At 46.8% G+C, this 23,459-nt stretch overlaps 1 protein-coding gene across 8 annotated transcripts in view; it reads right to left on the bottom strand.

The window, feature by feature from the left end:
- The window catches only part of myo3b (myosin IIIB), an 884,551-nt gene that overhangs the window by 189,767 nt on the left and 671,325 nt on the right, over positions 1–23,459 (bottom strand). For all 8 annotated transcript variants that reach the window (XM_085986241.1, XM_085986242.1, XM_085986237.1 and 5 more), the window contains 2 exons: positions 6,215–6,278; positions 4,862–4,931 (listed from right to left, as the gene is read on the bottom strand). In XM_085986241.1, coding sequence (XP_085842367.1) covers positions 4,862–4,931; positions 6,215–6,278 — 134 coding nt within the window. The remainder of the gene's footprint in view (positions 1–4,861; positions 4,932–6,214; positions 6,279–23,459) is intronic.

Raw genomic sequence — 23,459 nt, 5'->3', positions numbered from 1 at the left:
GCTTTTGCCCAATCACGCAACCTGTCCAAATCATACTGGAGTTTCTCGGCATCCTCCTCACAGCACACACGCCCAGCCAGCTTTGTGTTGTCTGCAAACTTGGAGATGTTACATCTAGTTCCCTCGTCCAGATCATTAATATATATTGTGAATAGCTGGGGTCCAAGGACCGATCCCTGCGGTACCCCACTAGTCACTGCCTGCCACTCAGAAAAAGACCCGTTTATTCCAAATCTTTGCTTTCTGTCTGCCAACCAGTTCTCTATCCAAGTCAGTACCTTGCCCCCAATCCCATGTGCCTAATTTTACACGCTAATCTCTTATGCGGGACCTTTATCAAAAGCCTTTTGAAAATCCAAATACACCACATCCACTGGTTCTCCCTTATCTATATTACCAATTACATCCTCAAAAAATTCCAGAAGATTAGTCAAGCACGATTTACCTTTTGTAAATCCATGTTGACTTTGTCCGATCCGGTCACTTTTTTCCAAGTGCTCTGCTATTACATCCTTTATAATGGACTCTAGCATTTTCCCCACTACCGATGTCAAGCTTACCGGTCTATAATTCCCCGTTTTCTCTCTACCACCCTTTTTGAACAGTGGGGTAACATTAGCTACCCACCAATCTATGGGTACTGTTCCAGAGTCTATCGAATTTTGGAAGATGACCAGCAATGCATCTACTATTTCTAGGGCCACTTCCTTAAGTACCCTAGGATGTAGATTATCAGGCCCTGGGGATTTATCGGCCCTCAATCCCATCAATTTCCCTAACACCATTTCCCTACAAATACTGCTTTCTTTCAGTTCCTCCCTCTCATTAGACCCTATGTTCCCCGGCATCTCTGGGAGGTTATTTGTGTCCTCCTTTGTGAAGACAGAACCAAAATATGTATTTAATTGGTCTGCCATTTCTTTGTTCCCCATTATAAATTCCCCTGATCTGACTGCAAGGAACCTACGCTTGACTTCACCAATCTTTTTCTCTTCACATATCTATAAAAGCTTTTACAGTCAGTTTTTATGTTCCCTGAAAGCTTACTCTCATACTCTATTTCCCCCCTCTTAATTAATCCCTTTGTCCTCCTTTGCTGAATCCTAAACTGCCCCCAATCCTCAGGTTTACTGCTTTTTCTGACCAATTTATATGTCCTCTCCTTGGATCTTATGCTATCCCTAATTTCCCTTGTTAGCCACGGTTGAGTCACCTTTTTTGTTTTATTTTTATGCCAAACTGGGATGAACAAATTCTGTAGTTCATCCATGCGATCTTTGAATGTTTGCCATTGCCCATCCACCGTCAACCCTTTGAGTGACATTCCCCAATCAATCCTACCCAACTCGCACCTCATACCATCGTAGTCTCCTTTATTTAAATTCAGGACCCTAGTCTCTGAGTCAACTATTTCACTCTCCATCTAATGAAGAATTCTATCATATTATGATCGCTCTGACCCAAGGGGCCTCGCACAACAAGATTGCTAATTAATCCTTTCTCATTACATAATACCCAGTCTAAGATGGCCTGATCTCTAGTTGGTTCCTCGACATATTGGTCCAGGAGTTCCTCCTCCACAGTATTGTTACTAATTTGGTTAGCCCAATCTATATGTAGATTAAAGTCACCCATGATAACTGCTTTGGTACAGTTCCTCTGGAAAGGCTGGTATGAAAGGAAGCGGGAATCTGTGGAAATATTTTGCGATACATAATTGGTTGACCGATAGAACCCAGGGGTAGTGGTACAGGCATTGTCATCAGCCTGGGCCAATGTTACTACTGGGGATCCACAGGGGTCTGTTATGGGATCTCTTTTGTTTAGTATCTTTATAAATGATCTGGAGCTAGGAGTCACAAGTACATGGTTAAATTTTCAGTTGATACAAAGCTAATAAAGGTGGTAGACTCCAAAGCTGAAGAGGATAAGCTGCAGGAGGATTTGAATATACTTGGGAATTGGGCAGACGGATGGCAGATGAAATTCAGTGTAGAGAAATGCAAAGTGCTTCAGTTGGGGACAAAAAATCTAGGACGAGAGTATCATTGAAAGTGAAAGAAAATAATGTGTATATGGAAAATAAAAGAGATCTGGGGTCCTGATTGACAATAAACTGAAACTCGCAGAAATGCTTGGTGGCAGTGAGTAAAGCAAATCAGATGTTGGGATGCATTAAAAGGTCAATGCTGAGCCAAAATAGTGAGATAATCCTGCCGCTTTATACATTATTGGTGCTACCAAACATAAAAATACTGTGTACATTTCTGGTCACTGCAGTACAAAAACGCAGCTATTGGGAGGATACAAAACAGGGCAACCAGAATGATTGAGGAGATGGAGGGGTTGGATTATCAGGACTGATTACGTAACTTGCCATGTTCTCACTGGAAAAGAGAAGGTTGAGAGGTAATATGATTGTTGTTTTCAGGATTCTAAAGGCACTCTATTATGTAGACCATGACAAGCTGTTTCTCCTTGTCTACAATAGTAGAACCAGAGGACATGGCCTGCGCTGGGAATAACTTCGAAATTAATTTGTGAAGGCGCACTAAATGGACCTTGGTCTTTTTTCGTCTAGCAATTCCTGTGTTGTCATTAGACAACCAAGCTATAAAAGGTAAGGCTCCTTTTCACAAACCCTGCACTTCTGCTCCTCCTGGCCCACAAGCAGTGCTGTAAAGGCACTTACCTTATGGATCCAGTCCTTCTCGCCTTCTTTTACCTGCCGGTTTTCCCAAGGCCAGGGAAACTCAGCCGACAGGAGTTAAAGTAGAAATCATGTTAAAATGGAGGCGCTCAGCCTCCTGAAAAGGTTTTACTGACCAACCCGTCACACGAGTGTGGGTTGGTCGCATCCAGCCACCGTTAAAACCAGAAGGCGCATTTGAAATTTTTAATATTTTAACTTCCCACCCAACCCAAACCCACCCGTTTTTGGGGGTTAAAATTATCCCCATCATTTCCACTTTATTTACTGACACATTTTATTTCAGCATGCAACATGCCTCAGAGATCTTCAGCAGTAAGTCCACAACAGATGGTGGAAGTCTCCCTTGACCATTGGGCTGGGGTCAGGGCAGAATCCCACCTCATCAGAGATACACTTTCATTGGAAAATCTATGCCCGTATGTTTAATTAAAACCAGCACAAAAGATTAATAACATACTTGTCGTTAATAATTTATAGTTAAATTTAACATTCTAGCCCAATTAATTCAATTAGATTTACTTATAAGGTATAGTATAGAAAAATATTGCAAATGATCTATTTTGAATATATTTAGGAGATTGTAAAAGTTTGGTTCATTGCGTAGTGGTTTATATGCACTTGAGAAAAGCGCAGTAGTTCCAAAGCCTAACAACTACAGAAAGGAATCTTAATAAGTTATGCAGGTCTGCACTGGAAAATAAATGAGACAGTATTGAACTCTTAAGTAGATGGCATGTTATTGAAAGGCAAGACTGAATTAACCTACAAATTAATTCGTTTCAATGTATTCAGTTAAATTTTTTGTGTACATACCTGTTAAATTGACCAGGAACTCAAAATAACATTTATAGATCAATTACTGCTAAGCTACATTTCCACTAACACTAATTCGACAGCTTCAGCAGTTTAAAAACCAGTCTCAAGTAAACAATAAAATACTCTTACACAAAATATCAACTTGAAATGTGAATCTGTTTTTTCTCTCCACACAGCCTGACCTGCTGAGAGTTTCCAGCATTTTCTGTTTTCATTTCAGATTTTCCGAATCCACAGTATTTTGCTTTCGTTTTACAAATATAAGCCCTGATTTTAACTCGGGTTGGGAATCAGGCAGGTGAGGGCTGAGGACAAACCATCGCCCGAAGGAACGGTCCCCAGCATTCAGGTGAGTCAATCGGGCGGGGATGAGCTCAGGGCAGGGTGGGCCTTGTGTAGCCTGAAGGAGCATTTTCATTCTTCATGGCCCCACAATGAAAGTAAAAGAGTAAGGTAACAAGACATTTTTACGCCACTTCTGGCCTTGGTCCATCTTCCCGCTAGGTGAACCTGGTGGGGAAGCCACAACCACTTCCTCGGTTAGGCCCATGGTTAAAATAGCAGTCGGGCCACAATGAAATAATTGGAGGCTGATTTGCATTTTTTAAAAAGGACCACGGTGGTTTCCAATGGGAATCCTTCTCGCCTGCTCATTAGAGTAGGTTAAAATCATAGCCTGCGGGACCAGTGAGGGGCATAGGTGGGCGAGTCCCACAGGCAATGTTAATTGCCTGCCTGCTGGGCGTGGAAGGTTAAAATCTTCCCTATATTTTCAGGCTTTGAAATTGGGTTTACTGCAGATTAATCCTTTCTAAAAAAAATTACACCTATTAAACAAGGTACAGTAATGCAAAGCTGAATTTTGACATTGCCTTGTTTAACATGTAGGCATGTTTTTCATAATTTTTCACACAAGTTAACTGAAGACCATCAAAACATGTCATAAATTATATCTAATAAATAAGGTATACGAGTCCAAATTTCCCATCTTGCAAGCATAACTGCATATTTGTCTCAACCTTATCTACTCAAGCTATTAGTTGGATTTAGGATTCAATCCAGATTTGCCTAAACGAAGGTCGCTACACCCAGTGTGTGCCAGAGCATTTCCCCTTTCTTGCTGGTTGCATCACCATCTGAACAGTGAATGCAAATAAAGCAGTTTTTATATTGTTGTTGCTTACATGTAAAAAACAGATAGGTTATGGACGGAGGAAAATAACAGCTTTGTGCAAATTCACAATTACCCATGATCCAGTATATTAATTTACATATGTGTTGTGCAAAGGGAAAATTGTGATCTGTAACTCTTCACTCCAAATGTTTCCTTACCTTTCATAATTGGATGAGATTGAGGCTGTGTCTCACATGGTAGTAGCTGATTTGTTACATCATCGGATGCCTTTACAACAACAAAAGTTTACACAATTTAAATTTACCAGCAGTCATGTTAAACATCAATGAGGATACTCAGATTATATTGTTCTTGGTCTCATTTTAAAATAATACCATAGGTAGACAAAAAATAATAATAGACGCTTTGGTAATAGAAATGCACAATAATCAAAGTCAGTACTCCAAAATAAATATATTTTAAATAATTAAGTCTAAATGACTTTATCAAACTTTCTTTAAGTAACAAAATGTTTTCAATCTCAATGTGTAAACAGATGTGACGGGTGGAATGATCCTGGACATCACATACTTGCACCAAAAGTTTAGAAATTATGTCATGTATTGGGTACATGCAAACAAGATAAAACAAGGTTGTTAAAGGTGGTTGATTATAGTCTTACAATAAATTTGTCTGGTTTGATTAGAAATTAGCCTTAGAATTTAAAAAAACAAGTACACCCCTATTGTATAGATGTCTCTATTGCTAATCTGGTGAAAAGAATATTACTGACAATACTTAAGTGAATTATTTTTTGCAATTAATTCTGGTTATATTTTCTGAGTAGAATAACTTGTATAAAATGCAGCAGTAGACTGAAACGCACTATTTTTACCCCAACATATGAATTCAAAACTCAGTGCTTCAGTAGTAACACACCGACTTCCTCTAGATTTAATCTATATTTTTTAAATAAAAGAACAATAGGAAAGTATTAATCTGTTTAACATTTCTAACTACATACTCCAAAGGGTTTTACCTTTTAATCTTACATATGCTTAGCAGAGTTACTGGCAAATCTGTACATTTTCATTTCATCCTTTCAACATCAAGTGGTAAGCAGCAAAAACTGGATCATACATCAAAGACTATGCGGGGCTCCAAGTCACAGAGTGACTCTTCCATTTCACATATTGAATTCAAGCAGGATATCAAAGTGCTACCAAAGAACCTCAGGTCTTTACAGAGAAAAGGGCTTTAACATCTGTAGAATGTGAAGTGCAAGACAAATCACCTCAGGGAAATGCTAGCGTTTATTCACAGCAGCAAATTTCCAGCCTTTTGATTCTCTTATTCACTGTACCACCCTGTCTCTCCACAGAACCAGTTCTATGCAAGCAGCCTTTTGTCTCAAAGACTTCAAACATTGCTGTATTGGTTTCATGTTAAGATAGTTCAGCAAAGCTGCTCTGAATACATCTCAAACCTACGCATTTAGGTTTTTGAAGTGTGTGTGTGTGTCTCTGTGTGTGTGCGCATGCACAATTACATTAGGACTATTTTAATTTTACCTTTTTATCTTGCTCATTCTGCCCATCAATGTCTCTATTATGAGTTCCATTGTAACTGACATGGCTGCAAAAAGTAAACAGAAATGTAAAAGATTCAAAGGTCCAAGAAATATAAAAATATAACGTATATGCAACATAAGAACGCCCAATGCCACAATGATCAATAAGTTACTATTATATATGCAGAATTTCTGGCTTTGCTGACTTCTTCATCAAGAATAAAAAGGATCATTGATGTGGCACAGTTTACATCAAAAGCGCACCATATGAACTGAAGCCTTTGCTGATCAAACTGACTTGTTTAATGGCATTCAGTCATAAGTACACTGGGTGTTGCACTTACCAGTGATACTTTACAAAAGGTTGAGGTAAGTGATTTTCTAGTATACTGAAAAACAGTTCATTACAAGTTTAGCGAGCAGACGTAAATGATTATTTCTGGGAGAGTGGGGGAGAGTAGTGTAGCTCAAGCCAGGCATTCAAAAATAGCTCTAAACAAAATCAGCTGTGACTTGCACTGACAGGAAGCTTCTTTTTTGTTTTATTACTGTATGTTCCAGTGTCTATATATAAAGCACAATGGTGATATTGAGATTGCTCATAAAAGAGATTTAATTTAAAACCCAATATTTATCTTTTTCACCAGATTATGTTTCTCTTACTGTTATGTCAATCAGTATCTTCTATGTTGTTAGAGCCTGGGCAATGGCAGGCATTTTTATTTAACTCTTTGAACACCAGTCTTCATTTAAGAAAAATCTCATCACTTATCTCCCCTCTGCCCAAGCTGTTGTCTCCTTGCTGGGATATGGTTTCATGGGTATCATCCACCCTCCATTGAGTAGATTGGGCCTATACTCTCTGGAGTTTAGAAGAATGAGCAGTGATCTCATTGAAACATATAAGATTCTGAAGGGGATTGATAGGTTAGAGGCTGAGAAGTTGTTTCCCCAGGCTGGAGAGTCTAGAACTAGGGGGCATAGCCTCAGGATAAGGGGTCGGCCATTTAGAACTGAGATGAGGAGGAATTTCTTCACTCAGAAGGTTGTGAATCTTTGGAATTCTCTACCCCAAAGGGTTGTGGATGCTGAATTGTTGAGTATATTCAAGGCAGAGATAGATAGAGTTTTGGACTCTAGGGGAATCAAGGGATATGGGGATTGGGCAGGAAAGTGGAGTTGAGGTTGAAGATCAGCCATGATATTATTGAATGGCGGAGCAGGCTCGAGGGGCCGTATGGCCTACTCCTGCTCCTAATTCTAATGGTATTATGTTCTTCACTTCCTTGTCCAAGTGAGTGTACGCAGGTTATTCACCATGGGGAGGGGGTGGTCTTGCAGCCAAGCCTGTCCCCATCTGACATCCACATACATGCATTTCTAACAGAAGTTGCTTTTTAGTGATCAAATATGGGAACACTGCCTGATTATTCTCTCTGTAATCAAGTGTACTGAGGTGAATTGTAGCACCTCCGCCAAGCTAAGTTTAGTCAAGTCCCACACCATCCTGACTATTCTTTCATTGTACAATAGCAAAATACTGCGGATGTTGGAAATCCGAAATAACAACAGAAAATGCTGGAAAAACTCAGCAGGTCAGGCAACATCCGTGGACAGAAATTTGAGTTGACGTTTCGGGTCGAACCCTTCTTCAAAACTGGAAAGAAAAGATAGATCGGAGGTAGGGCTGCGATCAGACAAAAGAATAAAAGAAACAAAAGAAGTAAAAAAGAGACAATAAAAGGTGTTAGAAGCTAGACGAGATGGTAATAGGCTGAGATTGGGTGTAAAGTGTACTGGCAGGGCAAGGGATAGCTGCCAGGTGTGAGAGCGAAACAAAGGAAAGGGGGGGGGAAAGGAGTGGAAAATTACAAGAAAAAATGAAATAGGGGCCGAGGTTATGATCTGAAATTGTTGAGCTCGATATTGAGTCCGGAAGGCTGCAGAGTGCCTAATCGGAAGATGAGGTGCTGTTCCTCGAGTTTACGTTGAGCTTCCGTGGAACAATACAAGAGGCCAAGGACGGTGAGGTCCGAGTGGGAATGGAGCGTTGAATTAAAATGACAGGCGACCGGAAGCTCGGGGTCACCCTTACGGACTGAACGGAGGTGTTCCGCAAAGCGGTCTGGGTTAATATCCTGGAATTACCTAACATCTTTGTAGTTGCACAATCATCACAAGGACTTCAACTGTTCAAGAAGGGCAACTAGAGATGGGCTAAATACAGCCTTGCCATCTTAGCCCACATCCCAAGAACAAATAAAATAACTCAGCAAAGAATTGAACCTTCTTGTTTTGTATGACTCAAATGTGTTGCTAGATCTAGTTATGAGTAACAAAATAGATCAGCTAGATAAGTTATTTGTGGGAATAGTGACCACTATATGATACTGTTTAAGGTCCAAATAGAAAAGTTAAAAGTTAGTGCAAAAACAAGGGCACCAGATTGGAATAGGGCAGCTTTTAGACAGATGAAATGTGAGCGAGGTGAGGTGGAAAGAGTATTTGGCACACAGGATAGCAGATCAAAATGGGATGTTATGAAATGGAAATTGTAAAGGTGCAAAATAAATATATACCATTGAAAAAAGAGACAACTTCAAGTTTCAGAATTCAGTGGATAAATAAATAGATCAGAAACAAACTAAAATTGAAGATGAGAGTATATGGGGCCTATAGGTATGAGAAAAACCAAGGTGTAGCGAGTGGTAAGGAAAGCAAGGAGCAAATATATGGAGAAAATTTCAAAAATATTAAAAAGAACAGTAAACTATTCTACAAATATATCAATAAAAAGAGAATTTTTAATTCCAAGTTGGATTCGTAAGAGGAGAGGATAGTGAAATAGTAGAGGATAATCAGAAATTGATATAGATATTTAATAAGTACTTGGTATCAAAACAGAAGAATATTAGGGAAGAGGTAAATTCTGAATGGGTTAAAAGTGAGATTAGAGATATAATAAATAAAAGGATGATATTAAAGAAGTTAGTTAGGCTAAAGGAGGACAAAATGCTGGGACCTGACAAAATACATCTGAGGATCCTGAGGGAAATGGGGGAAGAAATAATGGAGGCCCTGGAAATTATATTTCAGGGTTCTATTGAGAGTAGCTGTCTACCTGGTGTGTAGTTAATGTAATTCCCATTTTCAAAAAGGGAGACAGAGCTATGCCGGGTAATTACAGATGTTAGTTTAACATCGATGGTAGGGAAAATTTTGTAATCGTTAATTAAAGTTGAAATGACTAAATATCTAAATGATGAGAAAATAAATAGGAGCCATAACAGATTTCAGAAAGGAAGAGCATGCTTGACAAACCTGATAGAGATCTTTGAGCAGGTGACAGATATGGTGGATGCGGGAAATACAGCAGATGTACATGGACTTTCAGAAAGCCTTTGACAAGGTACTACACAGGAGAGACCATTGGAGAAGATTAAGGGGTACGAATTCAGGGGAACAGTAGCAAATTGGAATGAAAGCTGGTTGCAAGGGAGGAGACAAAGAGTAGGAGCTAGAAATTTGTTATAGCCAAGGAATGGGCGGTGTCAGTAAAAAAGTTGGAGATTTAGCGCCAGGTGCAAATGCTTTAGACTGCACGCAAAATTCGCCCTCACTGCTCAATAAAATGATTGGAGTCCTAAATCAAGTCTTAAAACCCAAGCTCATTGGCGTTAGGCTTAAAGGGTGGACCAATATGGGATGCAGTCTAATCGCAACTCATCATTGCCACAGGCTTTTTTCACTACTTAAAGGGGTGGTTCACTGATGCTGCAGGACCTCATTCTCAGCATTGCTGGCTGTGCAGCTGCCTCAGCAAGCAGCAGCAGGTCAAGGAGAAGGAGCCGGAGGACTGAACCAGGTGTACTCATGGCAGATCCACGCCCCAGGGAGAGAGACCACAGATTCTGCGATCAAGCATTGGAGGCGTTGGTGTTCGCTGTGGAGAGACGGAGGGCGGTTCTCTACCCGGCAAGTGACAGGAGGCCCTCGACACAAGTCTTCCGCACCATGTGGAGGGAGGTAGCGCAGCACATCTCAGGCAGCACTGGTCCCTAAGAGCCACACACAGTGCAGGAAGAAATTTAACGACTTCATGCGTAGTATGTGTGAGTGAATGCTCCTACAAATGCTACGTGCTACCATCTGAACCACAGTCTTCACACCCCCAACACTCACCCACCAACAATCTCTACCTACCAACACTTACACCTACATCTCACACCTTGCACGCAATGACAGCTATTCAACTATGGCAGGCACATTACCCAAATACATTGCTCCACACTCACTCGCACACTTTCCTTTCTCTTTGCAGGCCAAGGTGGCTCACAACAGGAGGGAGCAGGAGCGCACAGGCGGGGGACAAGCCGACACCCAACCACTGTCTGCGCTGGAAAATAGAGTGCTGCAGATTATTGGGCGCCAGGTGGTGGGCACCGTGGCCACCGGCGACATTGACCCCCTTGGGGACAACAACGGTATGTTCATCCCTACTCCTTCTCACATCCCTCTTCCCCCTCACCCCACAAGCATTTCGCACTTCCCAGCTAATCATGCTGTATGCATGCCTTTCTCCCTTACTGCCCCGCTCCCCCCACCTTAACCCGACTCTTGTGCCTTTATGCTTTCAGATAATGAGCAAGCACCTGAGCAGCCTGTCCCTGAGGGCACCATAGAGAGCGGGGCTGGAGAAGAGGAGGAGGAGGAAGACCACACCACGTCACTGCATCTCTCACCTGCAGGCACCAGCTCAGACACTGGCACTACGCGTTCATTAGAGGCCTGTATAGTAGCGGGATCTGCACAGGGTGAGGCACCGGGGATGAGTGGGCTGCAGCAAGGCCAGGGGAAAAAGGTAGCTTGGGGGCCAGTTCCCTGGAGGGCGGGTTCACGCGCAAGTTCTGCTGCACAGGACTCAGATGAGGACCTTGATGGGGGGGGGGGCATTTAGAAGAAGGGTGATGGGCATGCACAGGGAGATGATAGGTGCAATGGCAAGGGTGCCCGGGAGCCTCTCGGCAATGATAAGGAGCGTGGAGGAGTCCACCCCCAACATTGCACAAGGTTCTGCACATACCATGGAGCCCATCATTTCCAGTCTGCAAAGGATGGTGGACTCCCAGAGAGACCGTGGCAACCCAGACCTGATGCCGCATGTGATGGGCGATCTGGCAACTTCCATTGCAGCACAGGCGGAAGCGACAAAACATCCTAGTGCTGTAATGCAGTCTATGCTTGGTGGCATCTGTTACGTCCGTGTAATAATAAGAAAAGGACTGCAGAGAACGGTACAACAGGTGTTTACTCAATGTGGTTCAAACTGCAACTGAAACAACAGATTACTACTCAGCGTTATATACAGGTGTGGTCACTGCCGGTACTACAGTATACATGAGCTGTAGAAAATAGTTCCCCCCTTAAAAGGTACATACATTACAATTCCTTCCCTTTTAGATTAACAGTACCGTAACACTCATTTAACAATTAAATATCAAACTAATTACAATTAACACTTTTAACATGCAACATTAGCTGAAAATAGTCTATTTATAAATTCAGTCTTTGGGGAGGCTTCCTGATCCTTTCTGGATAGCGCCTTTCCCGAGTGCCTTGCTCTTGGTGCGGAGGCGATTCTGGCCCCCTGTCGTCGGTTGGTTCATCAGCTTCCGATGCTACTGTTTCTGGGGTAGATGCTACCTGTACGTCAGGTTCATCACCAGGTACGTATGGGCGAGGCATGGGGTTGACTCGTTCCTGTGACTCTAGGATCTGGTCAGCATGGCGTCTCACGATGCTCTCCCCAAAGTCCACTGTGTACTTTAGTGGCCCCTGCCGTGTGCATATCGTTCCTGGTTGCCATTTCTCTGTTCGGTAGTCGCGGGCCAAGACTGGTTGCCCTACATTGAAGCTCCTTGTCGGCTTCTCATTGATGTGCTGGAATTGCTTACTCTCAACATCTCTTCGTACATTTGGTCTGAGCAAATCCAGACGAGATCTCAACCTTCGGTTAAAGAACATCATGGCCGGGGCCTGGTTGGTGACTGCATGTGTCGCATTTCTGTAGGCTAACAGGAAATTGTCCACCTTATGCTGCAGTGGAATGTCGTCATCGCACATGGCCTTTACTACTTTTTTAAAGGTCTGTACGAACCTCTCAGCCAATCCATTTGTGGCTGGATGATACGGGGCTGATGTGTAATGCCTTACCCCATTCCTTTTCATGAATCTTCGAAACTCTTCGGACACAAACTGTGGTCCGTTATCAGAGCAAATCTGCTCTGGCAAGCCGTTCCTGGCAAAAATGGTCCGTAGGACTGCAATAGTTTTCTCCGTGGTGGTGGAGGACATTTTGATCACCTCAGGCCATTTCGAGTGCGCATCCACGGCTATTAAAAACATTGAGTCCATGAATGGACCAACAAAATCAATATGCACCCGTTGCCATGGAGATGAGGGCCACTCCCATGGGTGTAGAGGGGCATGTGGTGGTGCATTTTGGACCTTCTGGCATCCTGAGCAGCTCTTTGTCAGGTCCTCGATTTGCTGATCGATCCCCGGCTACCACACATAAGCCCTAGCAAGGCTTTTCATTTTCACCCCTCCCAGATGACCTTCGTGAAGCTCATTGAGCACTCTCTCCCTTAACTTGGGTGGAATTACCACTCGGGATCCACACATCAAGGTCCCCATGCATACTGACAGCTGTTCTCTTCTGGATGAGAATGCTGGCAACAGTGAGTCGCCATGTGCTGGCCATCCCTTCACCATCAAATCATATACCCGAGACAGTGTCGGGTCATTTCGGGTCTCCTTCTCTATACTAGCGTTAGTTACTGGCAAGCATTCAATTATAGTCGAATGAAATATTTCGACAGGATCCACTGCTGGTGCTTCCTCCGCAGTAGGCAGTGGCAGGCGTTATAGCCCATCAGCGTTTCCATGCTGTTTCGTGCCCTTATACTCGATTTCATATTGGTGCGCCCCTAGAAAAAGGGACCATCTTTGTAGCCGTTGCGCAGTCATCACCGGAACGCCCTTCTTTGGATTAAAGATGGAGACAAGTGGTTGGTGGTCAGTCAGCAAGGTGAACTTCTGCCCGTGCAGATAGTGATTGAACTTTTTCACTCCCCACACTAGGCTGAGGGCCTCCCTGTCAATCTGGGTGTAGTTGCGCTCGGCTGAGGTTAGTGACCGAGACGCAAAGGCTACTGGCCTCTCCGAGCCGTCCGGGAATTTGTGCGACAGCACCGCTCCAATGCCATAGGGTGATGCATCACACGCCAACCGAATTGGTAGTGCTGGGTTGAAATGAGCCAACACCTCTTTTGATGTGATCAATGCTTTGCTCTTCTGGAAAGCTCGTTTACATTCGTCACTCCACTTCCATGGTACCCCCGTTTGCAGTAGGGTGTTCAGTGGGTGTAGTACGGTAGACAAATTCGGCAAGAACTTATGGTAGTAGTTCACCAGCCCGAGGAACGACCTCAGTTGTGACACATTTTCCGGTGCTGGAGCCTTGACTACTGCCTCAATCTTTTCAGGGGACTTATGTAACCCCTCTTTATCAATAACGTGGCCACAATACGAGATCTGCTTCTGGAAAAACTCGCATTTGTGGCGATTAGCTCGGAGCCCATATTCCTTCAATCTAGTGAGCACCTGCTCCAAGTTGGCGAGGTGATCACTGTCATTTTCGCCCGTGACCAGGATGTCGTCCAAATAACACTGGGTCCCTGGAATCCCTTGCAGGACTTGTTCCATTGCCCTTTGCCAAATAGCCGGAGCTGATGCTACCCCGAACACCAGCCGGTTGTATTGGTAGAGACCTTTGTGAGTGTTGATCGTGAGGTACTGTTTCGAGGCTTCTTCTACCTCCATTTGCAGGTACGCCTGGGCCAGATCAACCTTAGTGAAGCGTTTCCCTCCAGATAGCGAGGCGAAAATATCTTCAATCCGCGGAAGCGGATATTGTACAGTGTGAAGGACTGGGTTCACTGTCACCTTAAAGTCCCCACAGATGCGAACCTTCTTTGGTTCCCCAGGCATATTACTCAATGACCTCTTCATTACAGGAACAATGGGTGTAGCCCACTGGCTGCAGTCCACTTTGGGCAGTACTCCTGAACGTTCCAAACCTTCCAGCTCTGCTTCGACGGCTGGGCGGATCGCATAAGGTACCGGTCTGGCCTTAAAAAACTTTGGGCTTGCATTTTCCTCTATTTTGATCATCGCTGTTATGCCTTTTAGTGTTCCGAGTCCCTCCTGGAACACTTCTTGTGCGTCAGTTAGCATTTTTGACAGTCGTCCAGGTGTGGCGTTGTCATCCTTTTTGGCATCTACAGTCAGTGCTTGTATGGAATGCCAATCCAGCTGTATCTTCCGGATCCATTCACGTCCTAGTAGTGGTGGTCCTCCATCTAGCAATACATATAGGTCCATTTTTGGTGTTTCCTTGCCGTTATATATAACGTTCACCCTTATTTTTCCTTTGGGGTAGACTTTTTGCCCCGTGTACGTCTTCAAGACAATCTTTGTATCTCTCAAGGGTATATGTGAGAATAGCCGCTTGTAGTCCCTTCGGTTTATGACTGTTAGGGCTGATCCTGTGTCCAATTCCATTTTCACTTGGACTCCTGCTATCTTGAGCGTGACCCAGATAGTTTGGTGATCCTCCATTTTGATCACATTATGTAGTTTCAGACAACCCAGCTCCTTGCTTCCGGAGTCTGTATCACTCTTCTGTTCGTCTGAACTACTCTCCGTCACCTTATGTACCTTCTTGTACTTCTCCTGTGGAGATTTCTTGCTGCTGGTTTTCTTTCCCGACCTGCAGACTCTTGCTATGTGTCCTACTTTTCCACACTGTCTGCACACTTTGTCCTTGAACCAGCAATCATTATGGTCGTGTGTTGTTCTGCCGCAGCGATAGCACTTCACTGTTCCGTATGACATTTAATTTGTGCCATATTCTTGCGGTCTCCGTTGTATCTCTGCAGCGCCCCGTGCTGCTGCTTCGTGTGATACTGCAATGCTGAAAGCCTTGTCCAGCGTAAGATCCTTTTCTGATAGAAGCCGTTTCTGGGTTCCTTCACTTTGAAGCCCACACACAAACTTGTCCCTTAAAGTATCTGCTAGTCCTGTTCCAAACTGGCAGTGTTTCGATAGCTTGCGCAGTTCCGTTAAATACTCAGCATTATATACAGGTGTGGTCACTGGCGGTACTACAGTATACATGAGCTGTAGAAAATAGTGATATACCTATCAATTCCTCCAATAAAAGGCGAAGAGTTACGAAGGTGACTAAAGGTTTTTATTGACTAAATAACAGCCCACTCTCGTGGGTGATCCGATCCAAGCAGGAGGAATACCAGCCAGTCGCTCACCTTTATACCTGGCCTGGTGGGTGGAGCCAAGGCGGAGTCGGCAGTGGTCATCCCAGGTATAGCAGTGTGGCAAGAGGCGACCTCGTACCGTGATACAATAGTGGTCAGTGATACAGTTATAACGAACAGTGGTGAACAGTGCTAACGATAGTGAACGTGGTTTACCACATTCACCCCTTGTTTAGAATTAAGTCCGGCGGGGTGAAGTGTACTACCAATTCTGGTAGGTCAGTCTGTCCGGAGGCTTCGTAAGCCTCTCCGATCGCCGCAGCGGTGGTGTTGCCTTATCCGGTGCTGGTGCCTTATCCGGTGTTGATGCTGGTGTTTGCGTGGTCGGCGAGGGCTCGTGGGGTTCCGGCATGCCGTCTACCTGGACTGAGGTTGGGGGGGGTGGTGGCGGTGTTTCCGGATCGGCTGAGGGTGCGAGGTCTCGTAGGGAGACAGTGTCCTCCCGCCCGTCTGGGTACGCCACGTAGGCGTACTGGGGGTTGGCGTGCAGGAGGTTCACCCTCTCGACCAGGGGGTCCGTTTTATGGGTCCTCACGTGTTTCCGCAGCCAGACCGGCCCCGGGGCGGTCAGCCAGGTTGGTAGAGTGGTTCCCGTAGTCGACTTCCTGGGGAAAACGAACATTCGTTCATGGGGGGTGGTGTTAGTGGCCGTGCAAAGTAATGACCGGATGGAGTGCAGCGCTGTCGGGAGGACTTCTTGCCAGCGGGAGGTTGGGAGGCCCTTAGACTTTAAGGCTAAGAGGACGGCCTTCCATACCGTCGCGTTCTCTCTTTCCACCTGACCGTTACCTCTGGGGTTGTAGCTGGTGGTCCTGCTTGCTGCAATACCTCTCTCTAGGAGGTATTGCCGGAGTTCCTCACTCATGAAGGAGGAGCCCCGGTCGCTGTGTATATAGTTCGGGAACCCGAACAAGGCGAAGAGGGCATTCAGGCACTTAATGACCGTGCTACTGGTCATGTCGGGGCAGGGGAAGGCAAAGGGGAAACGGGAGTACTCATCAACGATGTTGAGGAAGTACACATTACGGTCAGAGGACGGGAGGGGCCCCTTAAAGTCGATGCTCAGGCGCTCGAAGGGGCGGGTGGCCTTGATCAGGCTTGCTCGGTCCGGCCTATAGAAGTGCGGTTTGCACTCCGCACAGGTCTGGCAGTTCCTGGTCATGGTCCTGACCTCCTCGATGGAGTAGGTCAGGTTGCGGGCCTTAATGAAATGGTAGAGTCTGGTGACTCCGGGGTGGCAGAGCTGGTCGTGGAGGGTCTGAAGCCTATCGATATGCGCGCTGGCGCATGTCATTCGTGAAAGGGCATCAGGGGATTCGTTCAGCTTGCCTGGCCGGTACAAGATCTCATAATCGTAGGTGGAGAGCTCGATTCTCCATCTCAAAATCTTGTCATTCTTGATTTTGCCCTTCAGCTTGTTATTAAACATGAAAGCCACCGAACGCTGGTCGGTGAGGAGGGTAAATCGTTTGCCTGCCAGGTAGTGCCTCCAGCGCCGTACTGCCTCCACGATCGCCTGGGCCTCTTTCTCGACCGACGAATGTCGGATCTCGGGGCCCTGTAGGGTCCTTGAGAAGAAGGCCACTGGCCTCCCCTCCTGGTTTAGGGTGGCGGCTAAGGCGAAGTCGGAGGCGTCGCTCTCCACCTGAAAGGGGATGGACTCGTCCACTGCGTGCATCGTGGCCTTGGCTATGTCTCCCTTAATGAGGGAGAAGGCCGTGCACGCCTCCTCCGTGAGGGGGAAGGAAGTGGCTTTCAGGAGGGGTCTGGCTTTGTCCGCGTAATTGGGTACCCATTGGGCATAGTAGGCGAAAAGCCCCAGGGTTCTCCTAAGTGCTTTAGGGCAGTGGGGGAGGGGTAGCTCCATGAGGGGGCGCATTCTTTCTGGGTCGGGGCCGATGATTCCGTTCTCCACTACGCAGCCGAGGATGGCAAGGCGCGTGGTGTTAAACACGCATTTCTCCTTATTGTAGGTGAGGTTCAGCCGTTGGGCCGTACGGAGGAATTTCTCCAGATTCGCGTCATGTTCCTGCTGGTCGCGGCCGCAGATAGTGACGTTATCTAGGTAGGGGAATGTAGCCTGCAGTTCGTTCTGGTCAACCATCTGGTCCATCTCCCTTTGGAAGACCGAGACCCCATTAGTGACACCGAAGGGGACCCTAAGGAAGTGGTATAGGCGCCCATTCGCCTCGAAGGCGGTATACTGGCGGTCCTCAGGGTGGATAGGGAGTTGGTGGTAGGCCGACTTCAGGTCGATGGTCGAGAATACTTTATACTGTGCAATCTGATTGACCATGTCAGATATGCGGGGGAGGGGGTATGCGTCCAGCTGGGTATATCTGTTTATGGTCTGGCTGTAGTCGATGACCAGGCGGTTTTTATCGCCGGTCTTTACGACTACGACCTGGGCACGCCAGGGGCTGCTGCTCCCCTCGATAATGCCCTCTTTCAGGAGGCGCCGCACCTCAGAGCTAATGAAGGCTCTGTCCCCGGCGCTATACCGCCTGCTTTTGGTAGCGACGGGTTTGCAGTCAGGGGTAAGGTTAGCAAACAGAGAGGGTGGCGGGACCTTGAGGGTGGAGAGGCTGCAGGTGTTACGCGGTGGGCGGTTTAACGTTTGCTGGTTGTTGACTGTGAGTGGGGGGAGGGGTCCACCGTATGCTAGGGTTACGCTTTGGAGGTGGGATTGGAAGTCCAGCCCTAGTAGGACGGCAGCGCAGAGATGGGGGAGGACGAGGAGTTTAAAGTTTTTATACTCCGTGCCCTTAACCGACAGGGTCACGACACAGTAGCCGCTGATGTCCGTGGCGTGGGACCTCGATGCCATCGAGATTCGGCTGCGCGTTGGTAGGACAGAGAGGGAGTAGTGGCTCACCGTGTCTGGGTGGATGAAGCTCTCCGTGCTTCCGCTGTCGAACAGGCAGGTCGTGGCGTGGCCGTTCACTTTGATGTCCATCATTGACTTGGACAGATGGTGCGGGCGGGCTTGGTCCAGGGTGACGGAAGCTAGTGTGTAGCTGAGCGAGTCGTTGTCATCTGCGGGCGAGGCGGTCGGGCGTGGTGAGTAAAATGGCGTCTCCCACGAGGTAGGGCCCCATGAGGCACTATTGGGGTCGGTTGCCTTAATCAAAGATGGCCGCCCCCATGACTCATGTGTGGGGATGCTGGCCTCAGTTGCCCTAAACAAAGATGGCCGCCCCCATGACTCATGTGTGGGGATGCTGGCCTCAGTTGCCCTAAACGAAGATGGCCGCCCCCATAGTTCGCATGCGGCACTGCTGGCCTCTGAGGATCCGCTCCTGCAGGCCTTGGAGAAGTGGCCTTTCTTCAGGCAGGTTCTACATATGGAGTTCTTGGCTGGGCAGCGCGACCTCGGGTGCTTCTCCTGGCCACAAAAAAAACAGCCGGCGGCCCGATCGCGGATGCCCGATGTCGGGGCCGGTGCCGGGGGTGGCGGGGCCGGTCGGGTCCGGGACGCCGACGCAGAGGTAGGTCCCGGGGGCGGCGCTGGGAAGGGTGCTGTGGTAGGGGTCGGGCCCGAGTCCCAGGGTCGCGAGCAGTACCTGGTGAATGCTTCCTGATCTTGGTGGGCCACTTCCAGGGAGATAGCGAGGGCTTCAGCTTTTTCCATGCTGAGGTCTTTAGCTTCCAGCAGTCTTTGCCGTGAGTACTCGGACCGTAGGCCTTTCAGGAATGCGTCGCGGATATTATCTTCAGTATTTTCGGCTGCCGACACCGATTTAAAGTCACAGTTCCTGGCGAGTGCATATAGCGCCTGTGAGAATTCGGCTACTGATTCTCCTGGCTGTTGCGGCCGTGATCTTAGGAGGTGCCTAGCGTACATGTAGTTTACCGGGGTCCGGTACTTCTGTTTCAGCAGGTTGATGGCGGTCTCGTAGGTAGTCATGTCCTCGATGAGAGTGTATACTCTCGGGCTCAGTTGTGCCTGCAGGACACTTAGTTTGGATGCCTGAGGGACGCTGGATTCTCTCAGGTATGATTCGAAGCAGACCAGCCAGTGTTTAAAGTCTGCGGCTGAGTTTGCTGCTCGTGGGTTCAGGTCCAGGTACGGCGGTCTGAGGGCTCGCAGCCAAGCTGGCTGGTGTGGCTGTGCTCCTGGGAGCTGCGCTGGTGGCTCCTCCGCCGGTTGTGACTCGTTGTCGGACATCATTAAATTTAGTCAATAAAATTGATATACCTATCAATTCCTCCAATAAAAGGCGAAGAGTTACGAAGGTGACTAAAGGTTTTTATTGACTAAATAACAGCCCACTCTCGTGGGTGATCCGATCCAAGCAGGAGGAATACCAGCCAGTCGCTCACCTTTATACCTGGCCTGGTGGGTGGAGCCAAGGCGGAGTCGGCAGTGGTCATCCCAGGTATAGCAGTGTGGCAAGAGGCGACCTCGTACCGTGATACAATAGTGGTCAGTGATACAGTTATAACGAACAGTGGTGAACAGTGCTAACGATAGTGAACGTGGTTTACCACAAATAGCTCCCCCCTTAAAGGTACATACATTACAGCATCTAATCTCAGACTGCTCTCATGCAGTCTCAGCTTGATGCCATGCAAGCTCTGACTGCTGCCATCATGGCTGGGTCTACCACCGTCGACCGGGGTGTTCATGGTGTCTCAGCAGACAAGCAATCTGTGCTCCAACAGATTGCTAGGGATGCTGAGGTGCTGCCCCGGGGGAGTGGCAGTGGGTCAGTGGAGCAGGAACTTGCTGTCCTCTCTCAGGATGACACCATTCCTGCTCCCACCACTGCCACTCCGCCATTGCCCTTGTCACTGCCTATCATCCAGCCAGCCCAGATTGCTGCCGCTCATGCTGAGGTGGTGCAGTCTACAGCTGAGCCTTCCAGGCCCAGAGCTGGTCGAGGGCGCCAGCAAGGCCATCTAAAGTCTCCCACGTGGACACTCAGCAGCCTTCGACCAGCCGTGCTGCAGCCACTGGGCCAACACTTTGTTGGAGCACTAGAGTCAGCAAAGGCACAGTAACGAGAGGCACTAAGGGATTGCACAAGGGTGAATAGTTAATATCTTTGTTGTAAATATGTGTTCACTGATTATTGATAAATTTATTCATTCAGTTTGGATCCTTTTGTGGTGTCTCTCATTTTAGCTTTGTGCTGTGAAATGGCCTGCGACAGGGATGGAATGATGGGGGTGTGGTGAGCAACGGGGATTCGACCCGCAGTCTGATGAGGTGGTCATGGACTGCCCTTCTGGAAGGCCGATTGAGTGGCTGCCTCCTACCTCGCTCCAGTTCCTCCTCCTCCTTGTCCTCCTCGTCGTCCTCTTCCTCCTCCTCTACCTCTTCCTCCTCCTGAGGTGGTCCCGCAATCCTTGGTGGCAAGGGCTGGGCCCTCACGATGGCCAAGTTGTGAAGTATGCAGCAGACCACCTCGAAATAGGACACCCACTCAGCCGAGTACTGGAGGGCTCCTCCCGAGTGGTCAAGGCAGCGTAAGTGTTGCTTCAGCAGGCTGCTGGTCTGCTCTATGATGTTCCTGGTTCCAGCATGGCTCTCATTATATGACTGCTGGGCAGGAGCATTAGGTTTGCAGAGGGGCATCATGAGCCAGGTGGAGAGCGGATAGCCTTGTCTCTGAGCAGCCAGCCTCAAGCTTGATGTGGTGGCTGGAAGAGTGCTGGCACACCGGTCTGGTGCAGGCTGAAGACATCGTGGCTGCTGTCAGGATAGCGGGCATTGACATTGAGGATTAGCTGCCTGCGGCCGCACACCTACTAAACATTATGTGCTGGTGGCCGTTGCGGTTACGGAAGATCTCAGGATTATTATGCAGTGCCCACAAAGCCACATGGGTGCAGTCAATGGCACCCACCACCATAGGTAATCCCGCTATCCTGGCAAAGCCAAATGCACGCTCGTCCTGTTTCTCTCTGGTGTGGGGAAGGAAATGTAGTCCCTTCTCTTACCGTAGAGCACCTCTGTGACCTCCCGGATGCAGCAATGGATGGCGAACTACGAGATATGTCTCCTGTTGCAGACTGGAATGATCCGCTGGTGAAGAAACTGAGGGCAACGGTGACCTTGACTGTCACCGAGAGAGCCGTGGTCACCCTGATCTGAGGCTGGGGGTCTGTTCGCAGGAGATGGCAGAGTTCTGTGACCACCTCCTTGGTGAAGCAAAGCCTTCTAATCCACTGCTCCTCGCTTAATTGAAGGTAGGAGAATTGCTCTTGGAATACCCTTGGAGGGAAAAGCCTCCTGTTGAGAGCCCTGATGGCCCTCCTCCTCCCTCTGAGCACATGTTCCAGTCTTTCTTGATGCTTCTGCTCCCCGCCATAGATCCTGGAGGGCGAGGTCGACTGCCAGTACAGCCCCCATTAATGTAACCAAGTGTAGCTGTTTGATTTTTTAAAGAATAAATGTAGCTACTTTTTAGTTGCCACAACAATCCTGATACTAAAAAACCTTGAAATCATGGGATGAGACTGTTGCACTATGTGAAACTGACAAGAAAGCACTGAAACTCCACTAACCTACAGTTTCAATTCATTACTGATGATCCCTTTAAATAACGTTCCTGGAGCCAGCTTCCTGGTGCTTCGTGCCAGCTCTCCCTGTCACTGTTTCCACGAGGCGCTAAGGTAGGTGGCGACAATCAATTTAGCAGATCGGGCGGTCAGTGAGTGACTGACGTCACGATCCACCTGGCGTTGAGGCTCCCGGCGATAAATGTTAGCAGCGGTGCTGCGGGGAGGGTTGGGGGGGGCGGGATTTGGCGTGCGGCACGGGATTTGCCTCACCCCGGCAATAATGCTCTGGTGCCCCATCAGCTGGCGCTAAGATACCAACATTTTCCCCCTAGGAGTTAAGGGCAGTTTCTTGGAGTGGGTGGATATGGTTAGCAGTACTCTACAGGGTTCTGTTCTGGAACTGCTTCTGTTCACTGCACATCAATGATTTGGATATTGGGCTAGCTGGAGCTGGGTCTAAATTTGCAGACAAAATAGGTGGCATGGGCTGACCACCAAAGGAAGTTACAAGGTGGTATTGATAAGATGGTGGAATGGGCAATAAAGTGGCAGGTGGAATTCAATGTTAGTAAGTGTGATGTGGTACATTTTGATTTTAAAAAAGTAATAATTATACTTTTAATGGGTGAAAGCTGGGTGATGTGGGATTTGGGGGTTCAGGTTCACAAGTCTTTAAAAGCAGAACCTCAAGTGGATAAGGTCATAATAAAGGTTAATGGAATACTGGGTTTTATAGAAAGAGGAATAGAATATAAAAGTTGAGATGTAATGGTGAATCTATATAAAACCTTAGTAAGACCAGAGATAGAGTACTGTGTTCAGTATAAGAAAGATGTTCAAGCAATAAAAAGGGTACAATGCAGATTTACTAGGTTCCTGCCTGATATAAGAAATAAAAGTTGGGCCTGTATTTGTTAGAACAGAGGAAATTAAGGGGTGATTTGATAGAGGTGCTTACAATTATTAAGGGATGAGATAGAGTAAATAGGAACACATTGCTCTGGTTGCTTGAAGGGTCTGGAACAAGGGGACATAGATGTAATATTAAATTTAGGAGAATTAGGACAGAGGGCAAAAGAAACCTTGTTACACAGAGGGTTGTGAGGCTGTGGAATACACTACCACTATTTATGATTGAAGCAGGGATCATGTCAACAATTAAGAATAGGTTATATAGGTGGTTAAAAGAAAGAGGAATGAAGTTAAATGGTAACAGGGCAGGCACATGGGATTTGGACTACTACTCGTGTGGAGGATAAACACCAATATGAATTAGTTGGGCCAAACGGCCTTTTACCACTTTGTAATTTTGGTGTAATTCGATGCAATTTAGGAGAT

The sequence above is a fragment of the Somniosus microcephalus genome, chromosome 4 (assembly GCF_052327205.1).
Source record: "Somniosus microcephalus isolate GS21.2 chromosome 4, FLI_Smic_1.0, whole genome shotgun sequence".
NCBI classification, from domain to species: Eukaryota; Metazoa; Chordata; class Chondrichthyes; order Squaliformes; family Somniosidae; genus Somniosus; species Somniosus microcephalus.
The sequence above is the reverse complement of the archived record's forward strand: the minus strand, read 5'-3'. Positions and strand labels throughout refer to the sequence as shown.